The 25654-nt window shown below is 41.1% G+C and overlaps 1 protein-coding gene across 2 annotated transcripts in view; it reads right to left on the reverse strand.

The window, feature by feature from the left end:
- LOC137652318 (ATPase family AAA domain-containing protein 5-like) overlaps positions 1-25654 on the reverse strand; it is a 334913-nt gene that overhangs the window by 101639 nt on the left and 207620 nt on the right. For both annotated transcript variants that reach the window (XM_068385648.1, XM_068385649.1), the window contains exons 11-12: positions 4032-4133; positions 1952-2082 (exon numbers count right to left, since the gene is read on the reverse strand). In XM_068385648.1, coding sequence (XP_068241749.1) covers positions 1952-2082; positions 4032-4133 — 233 coding nt within the window. The remainder of the gene's footprint in view (positions 1-1951; positions 2083-4031; positions 4134-25654) is intronic.

Here is a 25654-nt window from a genome sequence, read left to right on the forward strand (position 1 = left end):
ATTTCTATATATGTTTTAGACATATATAATACCTTCATCATATAAAAATTTCAAGTCATTTCATCAAAAACTTTTGGATTTATTAGCAAAAATCATGATTTAAAAAAATCATTTAGGTACATTTTTCCCCACTACTATAATACCAATTGTATTGAAACTTATACCATAAAAACTACTCTATCAACCGAATTGTATTTTGATTTTCCTTTCTGTTTTTTTTAATGAATTTTTATTTTTTTTTCCTCGTCTAGATGGAAAATAATCGTGAAAAAAAATGTAAAAAGAAAAACAAAATTTTGTCTGACAGAATTGTGGGATTTTTATTCTTTTTTTCAACGATATCTTTCTCTCTAATATCGAAGAACAAATAAGTGAGAAAAATGTACCTAAGTGTGAATAAGTATGTTTTTGAGTTATGAGCTCCCAAAGATTTGCAACACATTTTCGCTTCTTTTCTAAAAGAAATCAAGATAATATTAATATGATAACTTTTATTGTTTACTCCTACATAAATGCACCCTAAACGAGGTATTTGAACCCTCAGTTTACTATTCCTATGTTATGAGTTGCCAGCGATCTCTAATTGTTGCCAGTGTTTTAGTTAGCAGCTTTCAGCTTTGTACTCTTATTCATGCTTCCCTCTTTCTTGGTTCTTTTTTTCTTGTTCTCCACTTACTTTTTGTTCTTTCTATTACCTTATGTAACATTGACATTGCTATAAAGTTCCAGAGGACGTTGTGAAAGCACAATCAACAAACGAACTTCAAGTAAATAAACACATGCATTATAATTTCTAAATGTCTTTGGAAACTTTGCTGATGTTCTCGTAGCTGGTAGTTTTCATTCACCTACCCGAGAGAGAGAGAGAGAGAGAGAGAGAGAGAGAGAGAGAGAGAGAGAGAGAGAGAGAGAGAGAGAGAGAGAGAGAGAGTTAGTTGAACATTGTTATTATAGTATTTGTATAAATGACAGTTTTAAATAATTCGATAGAGAGAGAGAGAGAGAGAGAGAGAGAGAGAGAGAGAGAGAGAGAGAGAGAGAGAGAGTTGAACATTGTTATTATAGTATTTGTATAAATGGCAGTTCTAAATAATTTGATAGAGAGAGAGAGAGAGAGAGAGAGAGAGAGAGAGAGAGAGAGAAAACAACGCATCTGTCAAACACAGTCATACAGACGACGCCATCATTTAAAGACCCGCTATATCCTCATTGTTTGGAAAAATGATTGACTATTTGTTCTTTTTATAACCTTAGGTAACATTGGCGTTGCTGTAAAGTTCCTGAGGATGTTGTGGAAACACAATGTACATACGAACTACAAGTAAACAAACACATGCATTATAACATCTATACATCTTTGGAAACTTTGGCTTCTGTTATTGTAGGACTAGATTTCGCTCAACTACCTCTACCAATGCCTTCCATTTCTGCCAGACGTTCGATAGCTTGAAACATAAGTGAAAAATCACTATAGATATACAAAATTAACACACAAAGACGATTTTGTCAAACTCAGTCATGCAGACGACACAGTAAGGATGACGTCATCATTTAAAAACCGCTATATCTTCGTTATTTGTAAAAATAATTGGCTGAAACTTCTGGGGAGCATGTACGATATGTTTAAGCACACATAGAAGCAATAAAACGATTTTCGATTTCTGAAAGTTGTTATGTCAATACCCCATGGCGGACGGTCCCCTTAACTGCATCCTATAATAAAGCATGTAATATCACATATCAATATCATAGGAAATAAAGGGAATATTAACCTTTTTCATTAATTTGTTTATAAGCTGTTGGACACTACTGTCTACAGTATACTTTCTGGATCAGCTAATTAAGGCCAACTTCCAAAGGATCTTTTTTATTTCCCAAAAGATACTCGGCTAATAATTCAAATTTGTCAAATAATATACTGTACAAGGTACACCAACAAGAAACTACATACATTGTAACCTAATTCAGTAGCAAGAGCATAGACAACAGCAGTCTTCCCAACACCAGGAGGACCACATAGCAAATAGGTGCTGACAAAGTTTTCCTCGTCACTTGATTCCTCCGACTGTAGAAAGTCATCATCTGTAAATAGAAAAAACATGAATTATCAGCCTTGAAACAGAAAAGTTCTTGGCACTGCCTAGGATGAAAAGGTTCTACATATACCCCTAACAAATATACAAGACTATAATTTACAAGTTTTTTTTTTATTTAGTATAAACATAAAGACTGAAACCTCTTTCCTTATAAATCTCAACTAAATAGTTCGTTCTTGATATGAGTTTAAAACATAAATTCCAGTGTTTGTAAAATAAAAAAGATAAATGAACTAAAGTAAAACCTCCTTATTTACAGTCATTATGTTCCGAGCAAACCACACGGTTGAGGAATTCCATGGATAATAAGTGATAAGAACTCTCTAGGATACTTTTTCTCACTTTAAAGATCCACTTAAAAACGTAATTGTACTTTAAATGCAAAATACACTAAAGCAGCTAATATACTGTATTTTAATGATATATAGTAATCCCTCCCCATATCTCAGTTCACCTATAGCTCCCTCAGTACATCACGGATTTATGAATACTGTATATCATATGTTAATCTATACCGAGATAACATTTATACTTTTCATATTTTGATTCTTGTTAGTCACTGTCGGACTTTAAATTAATAAGAAAATTACAGTAATACCAGATATACTCCTGTAACACATGATCTAGCATGTTGTGCCAGCACCAAATTTTCACTCAAAAAATGGAAAATTATTTTATCAGGTATCCTGTATATTATGCAAGTTCCTTTTTAGAGATAAAATTATAATAAACTAACCTATTCTTTCTGCAACTATCCCAACTTTGAGTTTAATAAATTATAAAAGCAAAAGAGCAAATGACATAACTATCTTTAACCTTTAGTGATGCATACAACTATAAACAACCAAATGAAAAACAGCTGTTTTGTTATGAACAACTCATTCAGATAACACCAGCTGTTTTGCTTGCAATTCAACTTTCCAATGAAAGTAAACAATTACCATAGATGTTAATAAGTAGAATATGACTGATATATTAAAATATTACATTACTGTATACCTTTTTCTTTTTATGAAAAGATGAAAAAAATAACACAAAAACTACCAAAAAAATTGGAAGAAAAAAAGTCAATACTTTCCTAGGATTGTAAAGGTAAAGACTATAAAATTACCATGAATCAGCAACAGGGATGAAACACCTCTAAACTTTGATATACCATTAATAATTACTGACATTGCAAAAAAAACATGAGTTTAGTATTTTTACAAAAACTGCACATTTTTATATTGTAAATACAAATAATAGTTCAAGTACTTATTGTCTCTTTTAGCAAGATAAAAACAAATTAGAAGAGAAGAATACTCGCTGTGTTTTATTTCACAATATGATCACTATCACTGGATAAATTCAAGTGAAACATCAGTCATTAAAATTCTGTTTATTTTAAACAAAGCTGTACTTTTTGACCACAGTAAATGGACATATAGTCTGGTCAACAGAGTAGACTGGCTGAGCAGTATATACGTTAATGGGTGTTCATATTTAAATTATTTCATTTGCATATACGTAAGAAAGTGCCTACAGTAAAATTAAGTTCTAGCTCAAAAAGTGTTTTAAGAGTGTATCAAGATTTATAAGCATTAGGATGATTCATAAAAGCTTAAATTTATGGAGAAAATGAAAGTATGAAAAATTTGAAAGATAATGAAAAAAATATACCGTTGATTTCTGTATCTACTTTGCAGTTTATCAACCATCAAGGGGGCGCCTGGAACAGAACACCCCATTATAACCAAGGGACTACTGTGGTAGTTTTTCCATAAAGTTGCTAACAAAGAAAAAAAATGACAAACACATAGACAAAACAATCCACCAAAAACAATACCTCTTGGCCACCTTGGTGGGGATGCGGTAATAAAAATTCACAGTCATTCAACTATATTACACACCATACAAGTCATAGCAACAAAATCATGTGAAAAAAAAATTACTCACCTTTCTTTGATAATCTTGCTTTCTTATTTTTTTCTTTAACAGCAAAGGCTTCGGATTTACTTTTCCACTCTTGAAGCCACCTTTTCAGCTTCTTCACATGACCTAAATCAAATGAGAAGTAGAACAATGTTTCAATGATAAATAAATTACTTTGATACCAGACGACAACATCAGTAATATCCTTGGAGCATGAGCTAAAAAATATCATCGAAGCATGAACTAAAAAAAAAAATATCTCCAGAATTATTTAATTTTTCCTTTAGTTTATTGCTGCCTTTGGCAGTGTTAATTATGAGGCCTTTGTTTTCAAACTCGAACAGAGGGGAATAAGTGGGTCTTTTCTTAGCATCATTATTGAATGTTTAAGTAATAGATAGCAGAGTTGTTGTTGATGGGCACTATAACGAGTATAGGAATGAGATATCTGGCATTCCTCAGAGTAGTGTTCTTGGCCCATTATTATTCAAACTCTGTAGGTAGTAGGTTGGCCAGGGCACCAGCCGCCGGTTGAGATACTACCACTAGAGAGTTATGGGGTCCTTTGACTGGCCAGACAGTATTACATTGGATCTTTCTCTCTGGTTACGGTTCTTTCCCTTTGCCTACTTATACACCGAATAGTCTGGCATATTCTTTACAAATTCTTCTCTGTCCTCATACACCTGACAAGACAGATTACCAAACAATTCTTCTTCACCCAAGGGGTTAACTACTGCACTGTAATTGGTCAATGGGTACTTTCCTCATGGTAAGGGTTGAAGAGACTCTTTAGCTATGGTAAGCAGCTCTTCTAGGAGAAGGACACTCCAAAATCAAACCATTGTTCTCTAGTCTTGGGTAGTGCCATAGCCTCTGTACCATGGTCTTCCACTGTCTTGGGTTAGAGTTCTCTTACTTGAGGGTACACTCGAGCACATTATTCTATTTAATTTCTTTTTCTCTTGTTTTGTTAAATTATTTAAAGTTTATATATGAAATATTTATTTTAATGTTGTTACTGTTCTTAAAATATTTCATTTTTCCTTATTTCCTTTCCTCACTAGGCTATTTTCCCTGTTGGGGCCCCAGGGCTTATAGCATCGTGCTTTTCCAACTCGGGTTGTAGCTTAGCATTTAATACTAATAATATATACACGATCTGGGATTTGGCCTACAAAACAAAAGCTTGTTGCATATGCTGATGATGCTACTTTCTATGCATCAATTCAATCTCCTGAATCTTGGGTTGCTGAATCCCTTAATAGAGACCTAGCTAAAATTAGTACATGGTGCAAATCATAGGGCATGAAGTTGAATCCTAACAAAACTGAAAGTATGATTGAAAGTAGATCAAGGACATTGGCTCCTCAAAATACAGAACTCTGCATTGATAATGTTTCTTTAACCATATACAACTCCTTTAAAATCTTTGGTGTGATTCTTGATTGTAAATTTACTTTTGAGAAAAACATTGTCTGTTTCTTCTTTGATTGGAGAAAACATTGGCTTACTGAGAAACTCATTAAAGATTGCCGGTGATCATTTTTTTTCTGAAGAAATATTCTAATCCTTTCATTCTACCTTATTTCAAGCAGTATTCTCCTATCTGGTCTTCTGCTGCTGACTTTTCATCTCAATTTGTTGGGAAAAACTTGCAGTCTATTAAATTTCTTATTGCTGATCTTCATATTATTCTCATGCACTGTTGTTAGATCATTCTTTATGCATGTTGCATAAGGTTTTTCATAATTTTGATAATCTTTTGCATTTGGATCTTCCCAGAAAGTACAACCCTGTACATAGTACTACGTATGCAGTTACTGTATTGTAGCTTTAACAACTCCTCACTGACCCTCTGAAATTAAAACTGAAAGCCCCCAACGGAAAGATGGATAGAATACCTAGGTTTAATACAACTAAGCTTTTAGAAGAAGAGCACAGAGAAACACCTGCAATTGAATGTAGGAATCGATTTGCAGTCTTAAGAGACTAAGAAACAAAGAAAAGACAATTAATGAAGAATGGTGTGATATTAAGAACATATATCAGTTGGTTGGTAGGGAGGTCTTGGGAAATGCAGTTACAAGGAGAAAGCCATGGGTATCAAATGATACTTTGAATACTATAAAAAGGAGACAAAGACTGAAATTGATTGTTGAAAGTTTTTCAGTAAGTCATGAAAATTAGAAGATAGAGCATGCTAAATGTTCAAGTATTGACAGCGAGGTCAAAAGAAAAGCCAGAAAGGACTAGAGAGAATATCAAGACATTAAATCAGATGAGGCTGACAAAGCTATGAATTCAGGAAGTGGCTATGGTGTAAGAATCGCTCATACAATTATTAAAGAAATCTCGACTGGGGCAAAGAAGCATGTACCTATCAAAAAGAGAGATGGCTCTGTCATAGCAATAAAAGATGAGGAAAGACAGCATTGGATGGAACACTTTAGTGAGGTTATGAATAGGAGATATAAAGGGAATAATTTGATTGATATACCTGAAGCTGATGATGATCTTGATGTGCTCATGAAGAAAAAAAAAAAAAAAAAAAAAAAAAAACTACAGTAGAGATGGAAAGCCCAGGGATACGATGGAATAACTGCAGAGATGACACTGGACGAAAATGAAGCGACACACAGACTACTTACTAGATTATTTTGTAGAATGTGGCATGAAGAGGCAAAACCTGATGAATGGGAGTTAGGAGTGTTGGCATAAATAGCAAACAAAAGAGGACCTGACTGACTGCATAACACAGAGGCATAACACTTACGTCAGTTTTGAAAATATATAGTATGTTTATTCTAATGAGACTTGAGAGAAAGATTGATGAAAATCTGAGAGATGAACAAGCAGGATTTAGAAAAGGTAGAAGTTGCACTGACCAAATTTTCATTTTGAGACATGTTTCACATCAATGCGTAGAATATACAAATACCCTTTTGTGGCATTTGTGGACTATGAAAGTCATTGATAGTGTGCACCAGCCAATTTTGTAGTGAGTCCTGCATTATTATGGAATTTGTCTTAAATATGTGAATTTGATTAAGTCTGTTCATGAGCATAGCAAGTGCAAAGTTAATGTTAATGGAGTCTTATCAAATGAACTTCCAGTGAAAAGAGGAGTACTCCAAGGGAATGTGTTGTCACCTACATTGTGTATCCTCCTCATGGATTTTGTAATGCGTAGAACGGTCCGAGATGGTGGAGAAGGATTGGACTGGATTTGTGATAGGAATTTAGCAGACCTAGAGTATGCTGATGATGCTCTCCTTGTTAGCCCAACACCACAGGATTTGCAATGTTTTCTTACCAGAATGTATGAAATATCCCACGAGGTTGGGCTGAAGATAAAAAGAAGAAAGCGAGATGATGAGAAAGGAGAATGCGATGGAAGATGAAATATCATTGGAAGGAGAAAGGATTAATGAGGTATAATCATTTAAGTATTTAGAAACCATGATCTCCAATAAAGGGTCTTTAGAATTAGTTTATAGTGAAAGACTGAAAAAAGCAAATCAGACAATGGCTCGGTCAAATAAAATTTGGAAATCAAATCGCCTGAAATTACATATAAAAATCAGTCTATATATCAGTTTAGTGAGATAAGTGTTACTCTATGGACAAGAGTCATGGCATGACAATGAAACTATCTCCAATAGATTTAGTAGATTTGAGAACAAAGCCCTCAGAAGGATATTGGGAGTTGAATAGCAGGACAGGATTACAAAAGAAACTATAAGAGAGATTACTCGAGTGCCAAATGTGGATGAGATCATGATGAGGAGTAGATGGAGATGGTTTGGGCATGCTCTTCGCACTCCCCAAGAGAGACTAGTTCACCAAATGTGCAGCTGGGCTCCACAAGGCACTAGAAGAGTTGGAACACCCAGGCCTACATGGCTGAGGACTATTAAGCGTGAAGTAGGAGATGATGAACGGAGAAGTATTGAATTAAAAGCTCAAGATAGATATGACTGGCGAAATCTAACCGAGGCCCTTTGTGTCAATATACATAGGAGATGATGATATTGAGTTCTAACAGTCTTGCCTTCTCTATCATAAAGCTTAATACTACTCAGTATTCTAGAACTTTTATTCCAGGTCTGACCAGATTGTGGAATGATCTCCCTAATGAGGCAGTTGAATCTGAAACTTTAAAATTTCAAACTAGCAGCAAAGTTATATGTTGATGAGGCTGATATGAGTCTATCTTCATAGTTTATATATATATTCATATTAACTACAATATTGACCTTATATCATAATAATCATTCATTATTTTTCATATCAATTTTCTATTTTCTTGTTTTTTTTTCTTTAACGGGCTATTCTTCCTTTGGAGCCCTTGGACTTATAGCATCCTCCTTTTCCAACTAATTATTATTATTATTATTATTATTATTACTAGCCAAGCTACAACCCTGGTTGGAAAAGCATGATGCTAAATACCCAGGGACTCCAATCAGGAAAAATAGCCCAGCGAGGAAAGGAAATAATGAATCAAATAAATGATATGAGAAAAATTAACAATAAAACATCTTAAAAACAGTAACAACATCAAAACAGATACCGGTATGTCATATATAAACTATAAAAAGACTTATGTCAGCCTGTTCAACACAAAAACATTAGCTGCAACTTTGAACTTTTGAAGTTCTACTGATTCAACTACCCGATTAGGAAGATCATTCCACAACTTGTCACAGATGGAATTAAAGTTCTAGAATACTGTGTAGTATTGATCCTCATGATGGAGAAGGCCTGACTATTAGAATTAACTGCCTGCCTTGTATTACGAACAGGATGGAACTGCTCGTGAAGATCTGAATGTAAAGGATGATCAGAATTGTAAAATGTTATTTTCATTAGTAAAATAAATTTTTGAATATACTTACCCGATGATCATGAAGCTGTCAACTCTGTTGCCCGACAGAAATCTACGGTCGGGATACGCCAGCGATCGCTATACAGGTGGGGGTGTACACAACAGCGCCATCTGTGGTCAGGTACTCCAGTACTTCTTGTCAACACCACCTCAATTTTTTCCTCGGTCCACTGGTTCTCTATGGGGAGGAAGGGTGGGTCAATTAAATCATGATCATCGGGTAAGTATATTCAAAAATTTATTTTACTAATGAAAATAACATTTTTCAATATTAATCTTACCCGATGATCATGTAGCTGATTCACACCCAGGGTGGTGGGTGGAGACCAGCATACATGTTAACAAAGAAGCTAAGTATCCCGTATTTTATTTTATTAGTTATTCAAAAATAACATAAAATAAATAAGTACCTGGTAAGGAAGACGACTTGAACCATTACTCTGCCTTTATTAAGTACGTCTTCCTTACTGAGCGTAGCGGTCCTCTTAGGATGCTGAACGACTCTTAGGTGCTGAAGTATAAAGGGCTGCAACCCATACTAAAGGACCTCATCACAACCTTTAACCTCGGCGCTTCTCAAGAAAGAATTGACCACCCGCCAAATCAACAAGGATGTGGAAGGCTTCTTAGCCGACCGTACAACCCATAAAAAGTATTCAAGAGAAAGGTTAAAAAGGTTATGGGATTATGGGAATGTAGTGGCTGAGCCCCCGCCTACTACTGCATTCGTTGCTACGAATGGTCCCAGGGTGTAGCAGTTCTCGTAAAGAGACTGGACATCTTTGAGATAGAATGATGCGAACACTGACTTGCTTCTCCAATAGGTTGCATCCATAACACTCTGCAGAGAACGGTTCTGTTTGAAGGCCACTGAAGTAGCCACAGCTCTCACTTCATGTGTCCTTACCTTCAGCAAAGCAAGGTCTTCTTCCTTCAGATGAGAATGTGCTTCCCTAATCAGAAGCCTGAATTAGTAAGAAACTGAGTTCTTAGACCTTGGAAGAGAAGGCTTCTTGATAGCACACCATAAGGCTTCTGATTGTCCTCGTAAAGGTTATGACCTTTTTAGATAGTACCTAAGAGCTCTAACTGGGCAAAGTACTCTCTCCAGTTCGTTCCCCACCAAGTTGGACAGGCTTGGGATCTCGAACGACTTAGGCCAAGGACGTGAAGGAAGCTCGTTTTAGCAAAAAACCGAGCTGCAAGGAACATGTAGCCGTTTCAGATGTGAAAACTATGTTCCTGCTGAAGGCGTGGATCTCACTTACTCTTTTAGCTGTTGTCAAGCACACGAGGAAAAGAGTTTTTAATGTGAGGTCCTTAAAAGAGGCTGATTGGAGAGGTTCAAATCTTGATGACATAAGGAACCTTAGGACCACGTCTAGATTCCAGCCTGGAGTGGACAACCGACGTTCCTTTGAGGTCTCAAAAGACCTAAGGAGGTCCTGTAGATCTTTGTTGGTGGAAAGATCCAAGCCTCTGTGGCGGAAAACCGCTGCCAACATACTTCTGTAACCCTTGATCGTAGGAGCTGAAAGGGATCTTACGTTCCTTAGATGTAACAGGAAGTCAGCAATCTGGGTTACAGTGGTACTGGTTGAGGAAACTGCATTGGCCTTGTACCAGCTTCGGAAGACTTCCCCTTTAGACTGATAGACTCTGAGAGTGGATGTCCTCCTTGCTCTGGCAATCGCTCTGGCTGCCTCCTTCGAAAAGCCCCTAGTTCTTGAGAGTCTTTCGAAAGTCTGAAGGCAGTCAGACGAAGAGCGTGGAGGTTTGGGTGTACCTTCTTTACGTGAGGTTGACGTAGAAGGTCCACTCCTAGAGGAAGAGTCCTGGGAATGTCGACCAGCCATTGCAGTACCTCTATGAACCATTCTCTCGCGGGCCAGAGCGGAGCCAACCAACGTCAGCCGTGTCCCTTTGCGAGAGGCGAACTTCTGAAGTACCCTGTTGACAATCTTGAACGGCGGGAATGCATACAGGTCGAGATGGGACCAATCCAGCAGAAAAGCATCCACGTGAACTGCTGCTGGGTCTGGAATCGGAGAACAATACAACGGGAGCCTCTAGGTTATCGAGGTAGCGAACAGATCTATGGTTGGCTGACCCCACAGGGCCCAAAGTCTGCTGCAAACATTCTTGTGAAGGGTCCACTCTGTGGGGATGACCTGACCCTTCCGCTGAGGCGATCTGCCATGACATTCATATCGCCCTGAATGAACCTCGTTACCAGCGTGAGCTTTCGATCTTTTGACCAGATGAGGAGGTCCCTTGCGATCTAGAACAACTTCCACGAATGAGTCCCTCCCTGCTTGGAGATGTAAGCCAAGGCTGTGGTGTTGTCAGAGTCCACCTCCACCACCTTGTTAAGCTGGAGGGACTTGAAGTTTATCAAGGCCAGATGAACCGCCAACAGCTCCTTGCAATTGATGTGAAGTGTCCTTTGCTCCTGATTCCATGTTCCCGAGCATTTCTGTCCGTCCAAAGTCGCACCCCAGCCCGTGTCTGATGCGTCCGAGAAGAGACGGCGGTCGGGTTTCTGAACAGCCAAAGGTAGACTTCCTTGAGAAGAAAGCTGATCTTTCACCACGTGAGAGTAGACCTCCTCTCTTCGGAAACAGGAACTGAGACCGTCTCTAGCGTCATGTTCTTTATCCAGTGAGCAGCTAGATGATACTGAAGGGGGCGGAGGTGGAGTCTCCCTAACTCGATGAACAGGGCCAGCGATGAAAGTGTCCCTGTTAGACTCATCCACTACCTGATTGAGCATCGGTTCCTTCTCAGCATGCTCTGGATGCATTCTAGGGCTTGGTAGATCCTTGGGGCCGACGGAAAAGCCCGAAAAGCTTGACTCTGAAGCTCCATACCCAGGTAGACAATGGTCTGGGATGGGACGAGCTGGGACTCCTCAAAATTGACCAGGAGGCCCAGTTCCTTGGTCAGATCCATAGTCCATCTGAGAATCTCCAGACAGCGACGACTTGTGGGAGCTCTTAAAAGCCAGTCGTCTGACGGAGCCGGACACAAGATCATGGTACTGCTGCACAGTCTCTGAACTGTCAACCATGGGGAAGCGAGGAAGTACAGCGACAACCCGAAACTGTCTAGACTGTCTGGGTCGTACAGACAACTCCTTATCGGGTTGCTGAGGTTGCCGCACTGCGTCACAACAAGTCACTTCTGCTGGTTGTTGAACGTCTTCCCAGTGACACACTGACTCCGTAAACAAAAAATCCTCTAACAAGGACTAAGCTTGGACTGCATGTCTTGCAACAAAGCTCAAGGTCTATGGGAGCAGGTGTGGCAACAGACGGGGTTAGCGACTGAAGCGGAACCATTACCCTCCCTGGAAGCATGTTATGCTTAAATAAAAGTCCATAGGAGGCTAAGCAGCTTAAGGCTCCTCTCCAAATGACAGAGTCCTCAAGGGAATATCAGAAGGAGGGAGAATAGCACTTTCTCATCTACAGGAACCATATCCGAGAAAAGCTAAGTTCTCTCAGTGAGGGTTTCACTGGTGCAAAAGCAGCAGACCAGAAGGCAACGTTATGAAACTGCTTGACAGTCTTGTGAGTTGGCAACAACCAAAGATGAGTGACTGAGGAGCATGCGGTAAGGTATGCAGAGCATGCTGTAAGGTATGCACATGCTGTAAGGTATGCAGAGCATGCTGTAAGGTATGCAGAGCATGCTGTATGTAGAGCATGCTGTAAGGTATGCAGAGCATGTTGCATGGCATGCGGCTTATGCTGCATGGGATGAGGCTCATGCTGCATGGGATGAGGCTCATGCTGCATGGGATGAGGCTCATGCTGCAAGGGATGAGGCTCATGCCGCATGGGTTGAGGAGGATGCCGCATGGGTTGAGGAGGATGCCGCATAGTATGAGGCTCCTGCCTCATGGGTTGAGGAGGTTGCCGCATAGCATGAGGCTCCTGCCTCATGGTTTGAGGAGGATGCCGCATAGCATGAGGCTCCTCATAGCATGAGGCTCCTGCCTCATGGGTTGAGGAGGATGCCGCATAGCATGAGGCTCCTGCCTCATGGGTTGAGGAGGATGCCGCATAGCATGCCTGCCTCATGGGTAGAGGAGGTTGCCGCATAGCATGAGGCTCCTGCCTCATGGGTTGAGGAGGATGCCGCATAGCATGAGGCTCCTCATAGCATGAGGCTCCTGCCTCATGGGTTGAGGAGGATGCCGCATAGCATGAGGCTCCTCATAGCATGAGGCTCCTGCCTCATGGGTTGAGGAGGATGCCGCATAGCATGAGGCTCCTCATAGCATGAGGCTCCTGCCTCATGGGTTGAGGAGGATGCCGCATAGCATGAGGCTCCTGCCTCATGGTTTGAGGAGGATGCCGCATAGCATGAGGCTCCTGCCTCATGGGTAGAGGAGGTTGCCGCATAGCATGAGGCTCCTGCCTCATGGTTTGAGGAGGATGCCTCATAGCCTGAGGCTCCTCATAGCATGAGGCTCCTGCCTCATGGGTAGAGGAGGTTGCCGCATAGCATGAGGCTCCTGCCTCATGGGTTGAGGAGGTTGCCTCATAGTGCTGGAACCCGGCAACTCCCGATGCGGCAACTCACGCATGAAAGCAGGAGGCGCAGCTAGAACATGCGTCTGGCAGGGTGGACTGCGCATCGGAGGTGGAGCTCTTACAGGTGGAGGGTGGGAGCAGGCAGCCGCAGTATCTGCTGAGCGCACAACCTCGGCGGGTTGTAGGTTAACAGGCTACATTGTCAACCTTCCAGCATGATACTCCTGTATGAAGGAGCAAGCTGAGACTGTATAGTCTGCAGCATGGACCACTAGGGTCTATGAAAGACAACAACAAACGGAGCTACTGTCCGTTGAGACTGAGGGTCTAAAACAGCTGGTGCGGCAACAGACGGAGTTACTGCCTGTTGCGGTACCACCTTGCCTCTCTGGGAGGTGTGCAGTTGTCGTACTGCAGCAAGTCCGAACTGACCCAGTGCTAATGGCTACACCTAGGAGTTGGACTTGCGCGGAAGGGACCGACTTGCACTTAAAAGCTGCAAGATATGGTCCATGGTTTCTGCGAGAAACCTCTTCCGCAGACGAGGAATAAATGGGCTCTCTCGTCTTTGTGTGGGTGGGGTGATCACGTCGGCTACGTGAGTGGGTACACCCGAAACCACGGAGGGAAACGTCTGTTCGTCGATCAAGGCCTGATGAACCCATAAGTCCTTCGACGTTACTTCTCCCCTGGGCTTGGGAGCTTGTAAGAGGTCCCAGACTAGGCGAACAACTGGCACGAACAGACGAACCCTCGAACGCAACACTGTAACACTTTGCGCTTATCACTTTATCACTTTTGAATTTCTGTTTGCACTTATTTCACTGAACTCGAAACTTTAAGTGGTTTGTACCTGAAACACGCAATTCTATCCTTCATTAAAAGTTAGTAATTGCGAAAACAGTATTACAATGTAACAGAAAAACATAATGAAAGATAAAAAATTCAGTGGCTGGAAAAGAGACTAAACACTAGATCAAATAAATTACGTTTAAAATCTCTCACCGCATAAAGCCTGGGAACAAGAATAAAACTCTAGAAACGTTTACCTTCTTCCCCTAAAGAGACTAGGGAGAAGAGCAAAAACGATAACAACGTTACCCGCTTGAACGAAACGTTTATCCTCCTCTCTCTCCCTCCGTCTCTATCTCTCTCTCTCTTGACTTAGAACCTGAGAGATGAGCCCAATTATATATATCGTTAAAACATATTATTGTTAAAGGAAAAAAAACAAAGATTTCCCAAATAAAAAGTTCCTTTATTAGAATTAAAACCATTTAAGCTAAGAAAGAATGAACAAAACGCTAGAATCGGTTTACTCTTACTGCAACGTGAAACCGTGAATACTCTCTCTCTATCGTAATGATAGAGCGCAAGTTGAACGTTCTGAACGTCAACAACTGCGGAGACAAAACAAAACGTTAGTTCAACTTTGAAAACAGTACGAGACTATCAAAGAAATTCTTTCAAAAACATAAAATAGCATAAAATCTTAACAGGTAAAAACGATATGACGGGCTCAATGTTAATTAACTTCGGTTCCAAGAAAAGACCGCCTACTATTAGGAAAGGTCGCATATAAACAAACATAAAAATTAATTTTAATAAGTTTATAATAAAAGGAAGTTAATCGAAGAGGCCTATAAAAGGCGGAGAGATATAAAATAAATCTATAACTTTGTTAAGCAAAATAAAGAAAGAGAGTCTATACTCTCTTCGACACCAACACTTCCGTCTAAGGGAAGGGTCGGCCATTTAAAAGTGAAAGAGAGTTCATACTCTCTTCGTCCCCAAAATTAAATCAAATTAATTCCAAAAACTTGCTAAGCTAATGATAAAGCTTCCTGAATAGCGAAGGCTAAACTCTAGAGCAAATACATCACCAAATCGTGAACAATAACTCCAGAATCAACAGCGTATCCAAGTAGGTCTAGCCGGTGGCACGACAGAGGAAAAATTGAGGTGGTGTTGACAAGAAGTACTGGAGTACCTGACCACAGTTGGCGCTGTTGTGTACACCCCCACCTGTATAGCGATCGCTGGCGTATCCCGACCGTAGATTTCTGTCGGGCAACAGAGTTGACAGCTACATGATCATCGGGTAAGATTAATATTGAAAAAAATCTTATGCAACATGCATAATGAACTAATTGAACGACGGTACCAACGATTAATATCTAGATCAGCAATAAGAAATTTAATACACCCTAAGTTCCTATCCAACAAATGAATATAAAAATCAGCTGCTGAAGACCAGACAGGAGAACAATACTCAAAACAAGGTAGAATGAAAGAATTAAAACACTTCTTCATAATAGATTGATCACCAAAAATCTTAAAAGACTTTCTCAATAGGCCAAGTTTTTGTGCAATTGGAGAAGATACAGACGTAATGTGTTTCTCAAAAGTAAATTTGCTTTTGAGAATCACACCTAAATTTTAAGTCATACTAAGTTAAAGAAACATTATCTATGCTGAGATCCAGATGTTGAGGAGCCACTGTCCTTGACCTACTTACAATCATACTTTGATTTTTGTTAGGATTTAACTTCATACCCCATAACTTGCACCATGCAATAATTTAAGCTAGATCTCTATTAAGTGATTCAGCAACCCCAGATCCTACATTCAGAAGATGGAATTGATGCAGAGAGAGCAGCTTCATCTGCATATGCAAAAAGCTAGTTTTTTAGGCCAAACCATATGTCATGTGTATATAGTATAAAAAGTAATGGGCTAAGAACTCTACCCTGTCGAACACCTATTCTCACTATGGTTCCCATCAACATCAACTCTTTGAGATCTATCACTTAGAAAATTCAATAATAATGCTAAGAAACGACCCATTCACTCCCAACTGCTTGAGTTTAAAAACAAGGGCCTCATGATTAACACAGTAAAAGGCAGCACTAAAATCAAGGCCAATCATACAAAATTCCTAACCACAATCAAGGGATTTCTGTGCAGCATTGGATATTGTAAGTAGGGCATCACACGCTCAAAGGCCTTTACGAAAAGCAGATTGAAAGCTAGGGAACAGACGATTACCTTCAGCAAACCTATTAAGACGTTTTGCCAAAAGACTAATGTTGTGGTTAATTAGTAATAATAATAGTGATAATAATAATAATAACAATAACAATTTGAGGCATGGAGTTGAACCTTAACAAAACTCAACGTATGGTTTTAAATAGGTCGATGACAGTGGCTCTTCAACATCCAAATCTCTGCATTGATATGTTTCTTCAACTTTATATGACTCTTAAAATTATATGTGCAATTCTTGATAGCAAATTTACTTTTGAAAACACACTTGGTCTGTTTTGTCATCAATTGCACAAATTATTGGCTTAATGAGTATTTTAAGTTTTAGGTGATCAATTTATTCCGAAGAGGTGTTTAAATTCTTTCATTCTCCCTTGTTTCAAATATTGTTCTCCTGTATGATCTTCAGTTGCTGAATCTCACCATAATTTGTTGGATAAGAACTTCCGGTCTATTAAATTTCTTATTCCTGATCAATATATTAATCTTTGGAACCATCGTTCAATTAGTTCTTTATGCATGTTGCATATATTTTTTCATTACAGACCATCCTTTGTGGCCAGATCTTTCCAGATAGCACTAACCTGCTCGTAATACTAGATATACAGTTAATTCTAATAGTCATGATGTATCCATAAGGCTTAATACTACACGGTATTCTAGGGGTGAAGATACCACCCATTTGGTAGATCCTGTTGTTTCCCTTATAATTAACAAACTAGATGTTCGGTATGCTTGGTATGGATTGGGGAAGCAAACAAATACTTCTGTCCTTCATCTAATCAAAAGATTTCTGAGCCATTACAAACCAAGATTTTACTGTGGTGTCCCATGTTCTTTATCATATAGACCAATTTGGTTGTGTTGTCCATGTATAAAGCAATAACTTTCTCTTGAACCACATTCTCGACTTGCTGAGGAGCTTTTTAAGCTGTTTATAACCTAAGACAATTTGTGTGATATTGATTCTTGATTGTTCTACTGCCCTAACAATTGAAGATCTAGAATTATACCCCAACCCTCATTGGAAGCACTTGGTAAGAGAGATTCAGGATTCAACTATTTAGACTGATAACTAGCAGAATCCAGTCAGATTAGTGCACCAGTCTACTATAGTTGATTGATCCTAACAGATTCAAATCAGGGCAATTTCTCCTTTGTTTCTCTGTGACAACAAAGTGTGAGATGAAATTGCAATATTCGTATTCTCAACCAGCCAAACCCCAAAAATTGTTTTCAGTTTTTCAGAGATATTATTGTGCCCAGTAGCCTTATCAATGTGGTGCTACGAAATTATGTCATCTTAATTCTAGAAAAAAATTATGGAAGGAAAGGATTCTCTCCTCTGTCGAAAAAGCCTGAAAAGGAACTGAAGCTACTATATTCCCTAAATACAAATCTTCTGAGTTTGAATAAGCATTGACTTCTTGTGATTCACTAAGATACTCAGATTCTTCAACAAATTGAACAGAAGCATCTTCCTTGAATCTGGATGGACAAGCATATAAAAGTAGGGGTTATTCAGGTCAATGGAGAATATTCAATTTTCTCTCCTTATGGTCAAACAGACACAGTTTCCATTGAGAATTTTGATAAGCTAGTTGACTTTTTTAGGCTCAAAACCTCCAGAACCAGTCTCAAATTCCTTATGATTTTAGGACCAGAAAAAAATCGGATGTAAAACCCTGGGAACAGAATTGCAGCTTCTTCCATTACCTATCTCCCTATCAATTTCTGAGCCCAAGAGGATAAAACTTGGAACTGTTTCACTTGAGAATGAAACAGACAAAACTAAAAGAGGCAGAGAATGGAGCAGTGTTTAATATACCTCTCTGAGAACTTAGATCGCTGGTAAAACTGAGTGTCCCCCATTTGATGTGAAACAAGCTAGTCTGTTCCATACTAGGCATGTTAAATCTGAATAGCCAATGGCTTCTCTTTAAAGCCAAGGGACCTCATGGTAAGGTGTTCTCCTTGCCCTTCCACAACCCCTAGGATGAAAGAAAGAATAGCAGATGAGAAACCAGCAGAAGTCAAATGACATTACAAAACTGCCCTTAAAACATCCAATTGATTTAATTCAAAACTTGATCAATCATTTCAGTTACTTTGTCTAAATCCAAGATAGGATCAAACCCTAGTGGGCAGAGTAAGTAGTTTACGAATCTGATAATGACCTAATCATGGCAAATATAACTGTTCTCTGTTTCAATTAAAAATGAGTAAAACTTGAACCAGTTTACTAAAACCATCCGTAATATACAATCTAGACCAAGTGCTTTATTAAGTGCATGATGACCTGTGAAGTCTTATCTCAACATAAATGAAAGGACATCAACCAGAAAATCAGTTAAGCCAATACCTTTAAAAAGTTCCCTATACTTTCTTCCATATCCAAAACTTCCTTCGTCAACAAAGACGTTTAACCTCCATTTATAGAGCGTTTTCTACCCGCTTATATCAATTTGACCCGATCTGATAAGGCTAAAAATTTAAGCAGCTGGCCAAAATAAGGCATTGCTAACAAGTAAGACTTTAATAAAGGTGATAAGAGATAACAAAGATTCATCCATAATCTTCCTAAAAACCCTATTAAACTTAGATTTGGTAATTAAAAAAAAATGAATTTAAACTAGCATTATCTGAAACATGGTTAAATGACTTTGACAAGGGTAATATCACTGAAATGATCCCTCTCTCTGGTTACTGCTCATTTTTTTTTTTTTGCCTACACATACCCCGAATAGTCTGGCCATTTCTTTTTACATTCTCCTCTGTCCTCATACAACTGACAACACTTGAGATTACCAGACAAATCTTCTTTGTCTAAGGGGTTAACCACTGGAATGTAATTGTTCGGTGGCTACTTTCCTGTTTGTAAGGGTAGAAGAGACTCTTTAGCTAAGGTAAGCTGCACTTCTAGAAGGACACTCCACTCCAAAATCAAACCATTGTTCTCTAGTCCTTGGTAGTGCCATAGGCTTTGTACCATGCTCTTTCACTGTCTTGGGTTAAGAGTTCTCCTACTTGAGAGTACACTTGAGCATGCTATTCTGTCTTGATTCTCTTCCTCTTGTTTTTATAGTTTATATATGATAGATCTAATTTATGATAATTTAGATTATTACTTCTCTTATATTTCCCTGTTTCCTTTCCTCACTGGGCTATTTTTCCCTGATTTAGGATTAACTAGTAGAATAAAAGCCTTAAAAGAGGATCTAATGAAGCCAGGAGAATGGTCCAGAAAATGGCAAATGTATTTCAAATGTGGGAAATATAAAGTCATGCACATAGGTTATAGTAACCTACAATCAGATTATTCATGACTGGGTTATGAAATAGAAAGTGAGGACCAAGAAGATCTTGGTATTATTATCAGCAAATATTTGAAGTTTGCTAAACAGAGCATAAAAGCTGAAAAGCACAAAAACTAATAGGTTACATTAAGAGAGAATTCAAATGCAGAAACAAAGATACTGTACTACAGCTGTAAACATCACTAGGAAGTCATCATCTAAAATATGGAGTCCAATTCTGGGCTCTTAAGTATTCAGAAGGATATAGATAGACTGAAAGCAGTACAAGCTAGGGCTACCAAACTAGTTCCAACATTAAGGCAATTTGGATAGACGGAAGATGGAATATTTGAAGTTATTTTATCTACAAACTCGAAGACTAAGGGGACGATTAATAGAGGCATTCAATATTCTTCAAGGAATAACAATTGTAGATTACAACAATCTATTCACGCTTAGCACAAATCAGTCCAGAAGTAAAAGAAACAAACTGGATTTGAAAAGATATAACACCACTCCATGTGGCAATTTCTTTACATAGAAAATGTTATTTTCATTAGTAAAATAAATTTTTGAATATACTTACCCGATGATCATGTAGCTGTCAACTCTGTTGCCCGACAGAAATCTACGGTCGGGATACGTCAGCGATCGCTATACAGGTGGGGGTGTACACAACAGCGCCATCTGTGGTCAGGTACTCCAGTACTTCTTGTCAACACCACCTCAATTTTTTCCTCGGTCCACTGGTTCTCTATGGGGAGGAAGGGTGGGTCAATTAAATCATGATCATCGGGTAAGTATATTCAAAAATTTATTTTACTAATGAAAATAACATTTTTCAATATTAATCTTACCCGATGATCATGTAGCTGATTCACACCCAGGGTGGTGGGTGGAGACCAGCATACATGTTAACAAAGAAGCTAAGTATCCCGTATTTTATTTTATTAGTTATTCAAAAATAACAAAATAAATAAGTACCTGGTAAGGAAGGCGACTTGAACCATTACTCTGCCTTTATTAAGTACGTCTTCCTTACTGAGCGTAGCGGTCCTCTTAGGATGCTGAACGACTCTTAGGTGCTGAAGTATAAAGGGCTGCAACCCATACTAAAGGACCTCATCACAACCTTTAACCTCGGCGCTTCTCAAGAAAGAATTGACCACCCGCCAAATCAACAAGGATGTGGAAGGCTTCTTAGCCGACCGTACAACCCATAAAAAGTATTCAAGAGAAAGGTTAAAAAGGTTATGGGATTATGGGAATGTAGTGGCTGAGCCCCCGCCTACTACTGCATTCGTTGCTACGAATGGTCCCAGGGTGTAGCAGTTCTCGTAAAGAGACTGGACATCTTTGAGATAGAATGATGCGAACACTGACTTGCTTCTCCAATAGGTTGCATCCATAACACTCTGCAGAGAACGGTTCTGTTTGAAGGCCACTGAAGTAGCCACAGCTCTCACTTCATGTGTCCTTACCTTCAGCAAAGCAAGGTCTTCTTCCTTCAGATGAGAATGTGCTTCCCTAATCAGAAGCCTGAATTAGTAAGAAACTGAGTTCTTAGACCTTGGAAGAGAAGGCTTCTTGATAGCACACCATGAGGCTTCTGATTGTCCTCGTAAAGGTTATGACCTTTTTAGATAGTACCTAAGAGCTCTAACTGGGCAAAGTACTCTCTCCAGTTCGTTCCCCACCAAGTTGGACAGGCTTGGGATCTCGAACGACTTAGGCCAAGGACGTGAAGGAAGCTCGTTTTAGCAAAAAACCGAGCTGCAAGGAACATGTAGCCGTTTCAGATGTGAAAACTATGTTCCTGCTGAAGGCGTGGATCTCACTTACTCTTTTAGCTGTTGTCAAGCACACGAGGAAAAGAGTTTTTAATGTGAGGTCCTTAAAAGAGGCTGATTGGAGAGGTTCAAATCTTGATGACATAAGGAACCTTAGGACCACGTCTAGATTCCAGCCTGGAGTGGACAACCGACGTTCCTTTGAGGTCTCAAAAGACCTAAGGAGGTCCTGTAGATCTTTGTTGGTGGAAAGATCCAAGCCTCTGTGGCGGAAAACCGCTGCCAACATACTTCTGTAACCCTTGATCGTAGGAGCTGAAAGGGATCTTACGTTCCTTAGATGTAACAGGAAGTCAGCAATCTGGGTTACAGTGGTACTGGTTGAGGAAACTGCATTGGCCTTGTACCAGCTTCGGAAGACTTCCCCTTTAGACTGATAGACTCTGAGAGTGGATGTCCTCCTTGCTCTGGCAATCGCTCTGGCTGCCTCCTTCGAAAAGCCCCTAGCTCTTGAGAGTCTTTCGAAAGTCTGAAGGCAGTCAGACGAAGAGCGTGGAGGTTTGGGTGTACCTTCTTTACGTGAGGTTGACGTAGAAGGTCCGCTCCTAGAGGAAGAGTCCTGGGAATGTCGACCAGCCATTGCAGTACCTCTATGAACCATTCTCTCGCGGGCCAGAGCGGAGCCAACCAACGTCAGCCGTGTCCCTTTGCGAGAGGCAAACTTCTGAAGTACCCTGTTGACAATCTTGAACGGCGGGAATGCATACAGGTCGAGATGGGACCAATCCAGCAGAAAAGCATCCACGTGAACTGCTGCTGGGTCTGGAATCGGAGAACAATACAACGGGAGCCTCTAGGTTATCGAGGTAGCGAACAGATCTATGGTTGGCTGACCCCACAGGGCCCAAAGTCTGCTGCAAACATTCTTGTGAAGGGTCCACTCTGTGGGGATGACCTGACCCTTCCGGCTGAGGCGATCTGCCATGACATTCATATCGCCCTAAATGAACCTCGTTACCAGCGTGAGCTTTCGATCTTTTGACCAGATGAGGAGGTCCCTTGCGATCTAGAACAACTTCCACGAATGAGTCCCTCCCTGCTTGGAGATGTAAGCCAAGGCTGTGGTGTTGTCAGAGTCCACCTCCACCACCTTGTTAAGCTGGAGGGACTTGAAGTTTATCAAGGCCAGATGAACCGCCAACAGCTCCTTGCAATTGATGTGAAGTGTCCTTTGCTCCTGATTCCATGTTCCCGAGCATTCCTGTCCGTCCAAAGTCGCACCCCAGCCCGTGTCTGATGCGTCCGAGAAGAGACGGCGGTCGGGTTTCTGAACAGCCAAAGGTAGACTTCCTTGAGAAGAAAGCTGTTCTTTCACCACGTGAGAGTAGACCTCCTCTCTTCGGAAACAGGAACTGAGACCGTCTCTAGCGTCATGTCCTTTATCCAGTGAGCAGCTAGATGATACTGAAGGGGGCGGAGGTGGAGTCTCCCTAACTCGATGAACAGGGCCAGCGATGAAAGTGTCCCTGTTAGACTCATCCACTACCTGACTGAGCATCGGTTCCTTCTCAGCATGCTCTGGATGCATTCTAGGGCTTGGTAGATCCTTGGGGCCGACGGAAAAGCCCGAAAAGCTCGACTCTGAAGCTCCATACCCAGGTAGACAATGGTCTGGGATGGGACGAGCTGGGACTCCTCAAAATTGACCAGGAGGCCCAGTTCCTTGGTCAGATCCATAGTCCATCTGAGAATCTCCAGACAGCGACGACTTGTGGGAGCTCTTAAAAGCCAGTCGTCTGACGGAGCCGGACACAAGATCATGGTACTGCTGCACAGTCTGTGAACTGTCAACCATGGGGAAGCGAGGAAGTACAGCGACAACCCGAAACTGTCTAGACTGTCTGGGTCGTACAGACAACTCCTTATCGGGTTGCTGAGGTTGCCGCACTGCGTCACAACAAGTCACTTCTGCTGGTTGTTGAACGTCTTCCCAGTGACACACTGACTCCGTAAACAAAAAATCCTCTAACAAGGACTAAGCTTGGACTGCATGTCTTGCAACAAAGCTCAAGGTCTATGGGAGCAGGTGTGGCAACAGACGGGGTTAGCGACTGAAGCGGAACCCTTACCCTCCCTGGAAGCATGTTATGCTTAAATAAAAGTCCATAGGAGGCTAAGCAGCTTAAGGCTCCTCTCCAAATGACAGAGTCCTCAAGGGAATATCAGAAGGAGGGAGAATAGCACTTTTTCATCTACAGGAACCATATCCGAGAAAAGCTAAGTTCTCTCAGTGAGGGTTTCACTGGTGCAAAAGCAGCAGACCAGAAGGCAACGTTATGAAACTGCTTGACAGTCTTGTGAGTTGGCAACAACCAAAGATGTGTGACTGAGGAGCATGCGGTAAGGTATGCAGAGCATGCTGTAAGGTATGCACATGCTGTAAGGTATGCAGAGCATGCTGTAAGGTATGCAGAGCATGCTGTAAGGTATGCAGAGCATGCTGTATGTAGAGCATGCTGTAAGGTATGCAGAGCATGTTGCATGGCATGCGGCTTAAGCTGCATGGGATGAGGCTCATGCTGCATGGTATGAGGCTCATGCTGCATGGGATGAGGCTCATGCTGCAAGGGATGAGGCTCATGCCGCATGGGTTGAGGAGGATGCCGCATAGTATGAGGCTCCTGCCTCATGGGTTGAGGAGGTTGCCGCATAGCATGAGGCTCCTGCCTCATGGGTTGAGGAGGATGCCGCATAGCATGAGGCTCCTGCCTCATGGGTTGAGGAGGATGCCGCATAGCATGAGGCTCCTGCCTCATGGGTAGAGGAGGTTGCCGCATAGCATGAGGCTCCTGCCTCATGGGTTGAGGAGGATGCCGCATAGCATGAGGCTCCTCATAGCATGAGGCTCCTGCCTCATGGGTTGAGGAGGATGCCGCATAGTATGAGGCTCCTCATAGCATGAGGCTCCTGCCTCATGGGCTGAGGAGGATGCCGCATAGCATGAGGCTCCTGCCTCATGGTTTGAGGAGGATGCCGCATAGCATGAGGCTCCTGCCTCATGGGTAGAGGAGGTTGCCGCATAGCATGAGGCTCCTGCCTCATGGTTTGAGGAGGATGCCGCATAGCCTGAGGCTCCTCATAGCATGAGGCTCCTGCCTCATGGGTAGAGGAGGTTGCCGCATAGCATGAGGCTCCTGCCTCATGGGTTGAGGAGGTTGCCTCATAGTGCTGGAACCCGGCAACTCCAGATGCGGCAACTCACGCATGAAAGCAGGAGGCGCAGCAAGAACATGCGTCTGGCAGGGTGGACTGCGCATCGGAGGTGGAGCTCTCACAGGTGGAGGGTGGGAGCAGGCAGCCGCAGTATCTGCTGAGCGCACAACCTCGGCGGGTTGTAGGTTAACAGGCTACATTGTCAACCTTCCAGCATGATACTCCTGTATGAAGGAGTAAGCTGAGACTGTATAGTCTGCAGCATGGACCACTAGGGTCTATGAAAGACAACAACAAACGGAGCTAATGTCCGTTGAGACTGAGGGTCTAAAACAGCTGGTGCGGCAACAGACGGAGTTACTGCCTGTTGCGGTACCACCTTGCCTCTCTGGGAGGTGTGCAGTTGTCGTACTGCAGCAAGTCCGAACTGACCCAGTGCTAATGGCTACACCTAGGAGTTGGACTTGCGCGGAAGGGACCGACTTGCACTTAAAAGCTGCAAGATTTGGTCCATGGTTTCTGCGAGAAACCTCTTCCGCAGACGAGGAATAAATGGGCTCTCTCGTCTTTGTGTGGGTGGGGTGATCACGTCGGCTACGTGAGTGGGTACACCCGAAACCACGGAGGGAAACGTCTGTTCGTCGATCAAGGCCTGATGAACCCATAAGTCCTTCGACGTTACTTCTCCCCTGGGCTTGGGAGCTTGTAAGAGGTCCCAGACTAGGCGAACAACTGGCACGAACAGACGAACCCTCGAACGCAACACTGTAACACTTTGCGCTTATCACTTTATCACTTTTGAATTTCTGTTTGCACTTATTTCACTGAACTCGAAACTTTAAGTGGTTTGTACCTGAAACACGCAATTCTA

Source organism: Palaemon carinicauda, chromosome 13 (genome assembly GCF_036898095.1).
Source record: "Palaemon carinicauda isolate YSFRI2023 chromosome 13, ASM3689809v2, whole genome shotgun sequence".
In the NCBI taxonomy this organism is placed as follows: Eukaryota; Metazoa; Arthropoda; class Malacostraca; order Decapoda; family Palaemonidae; genus Palaemon; species Palaemon carinicauda.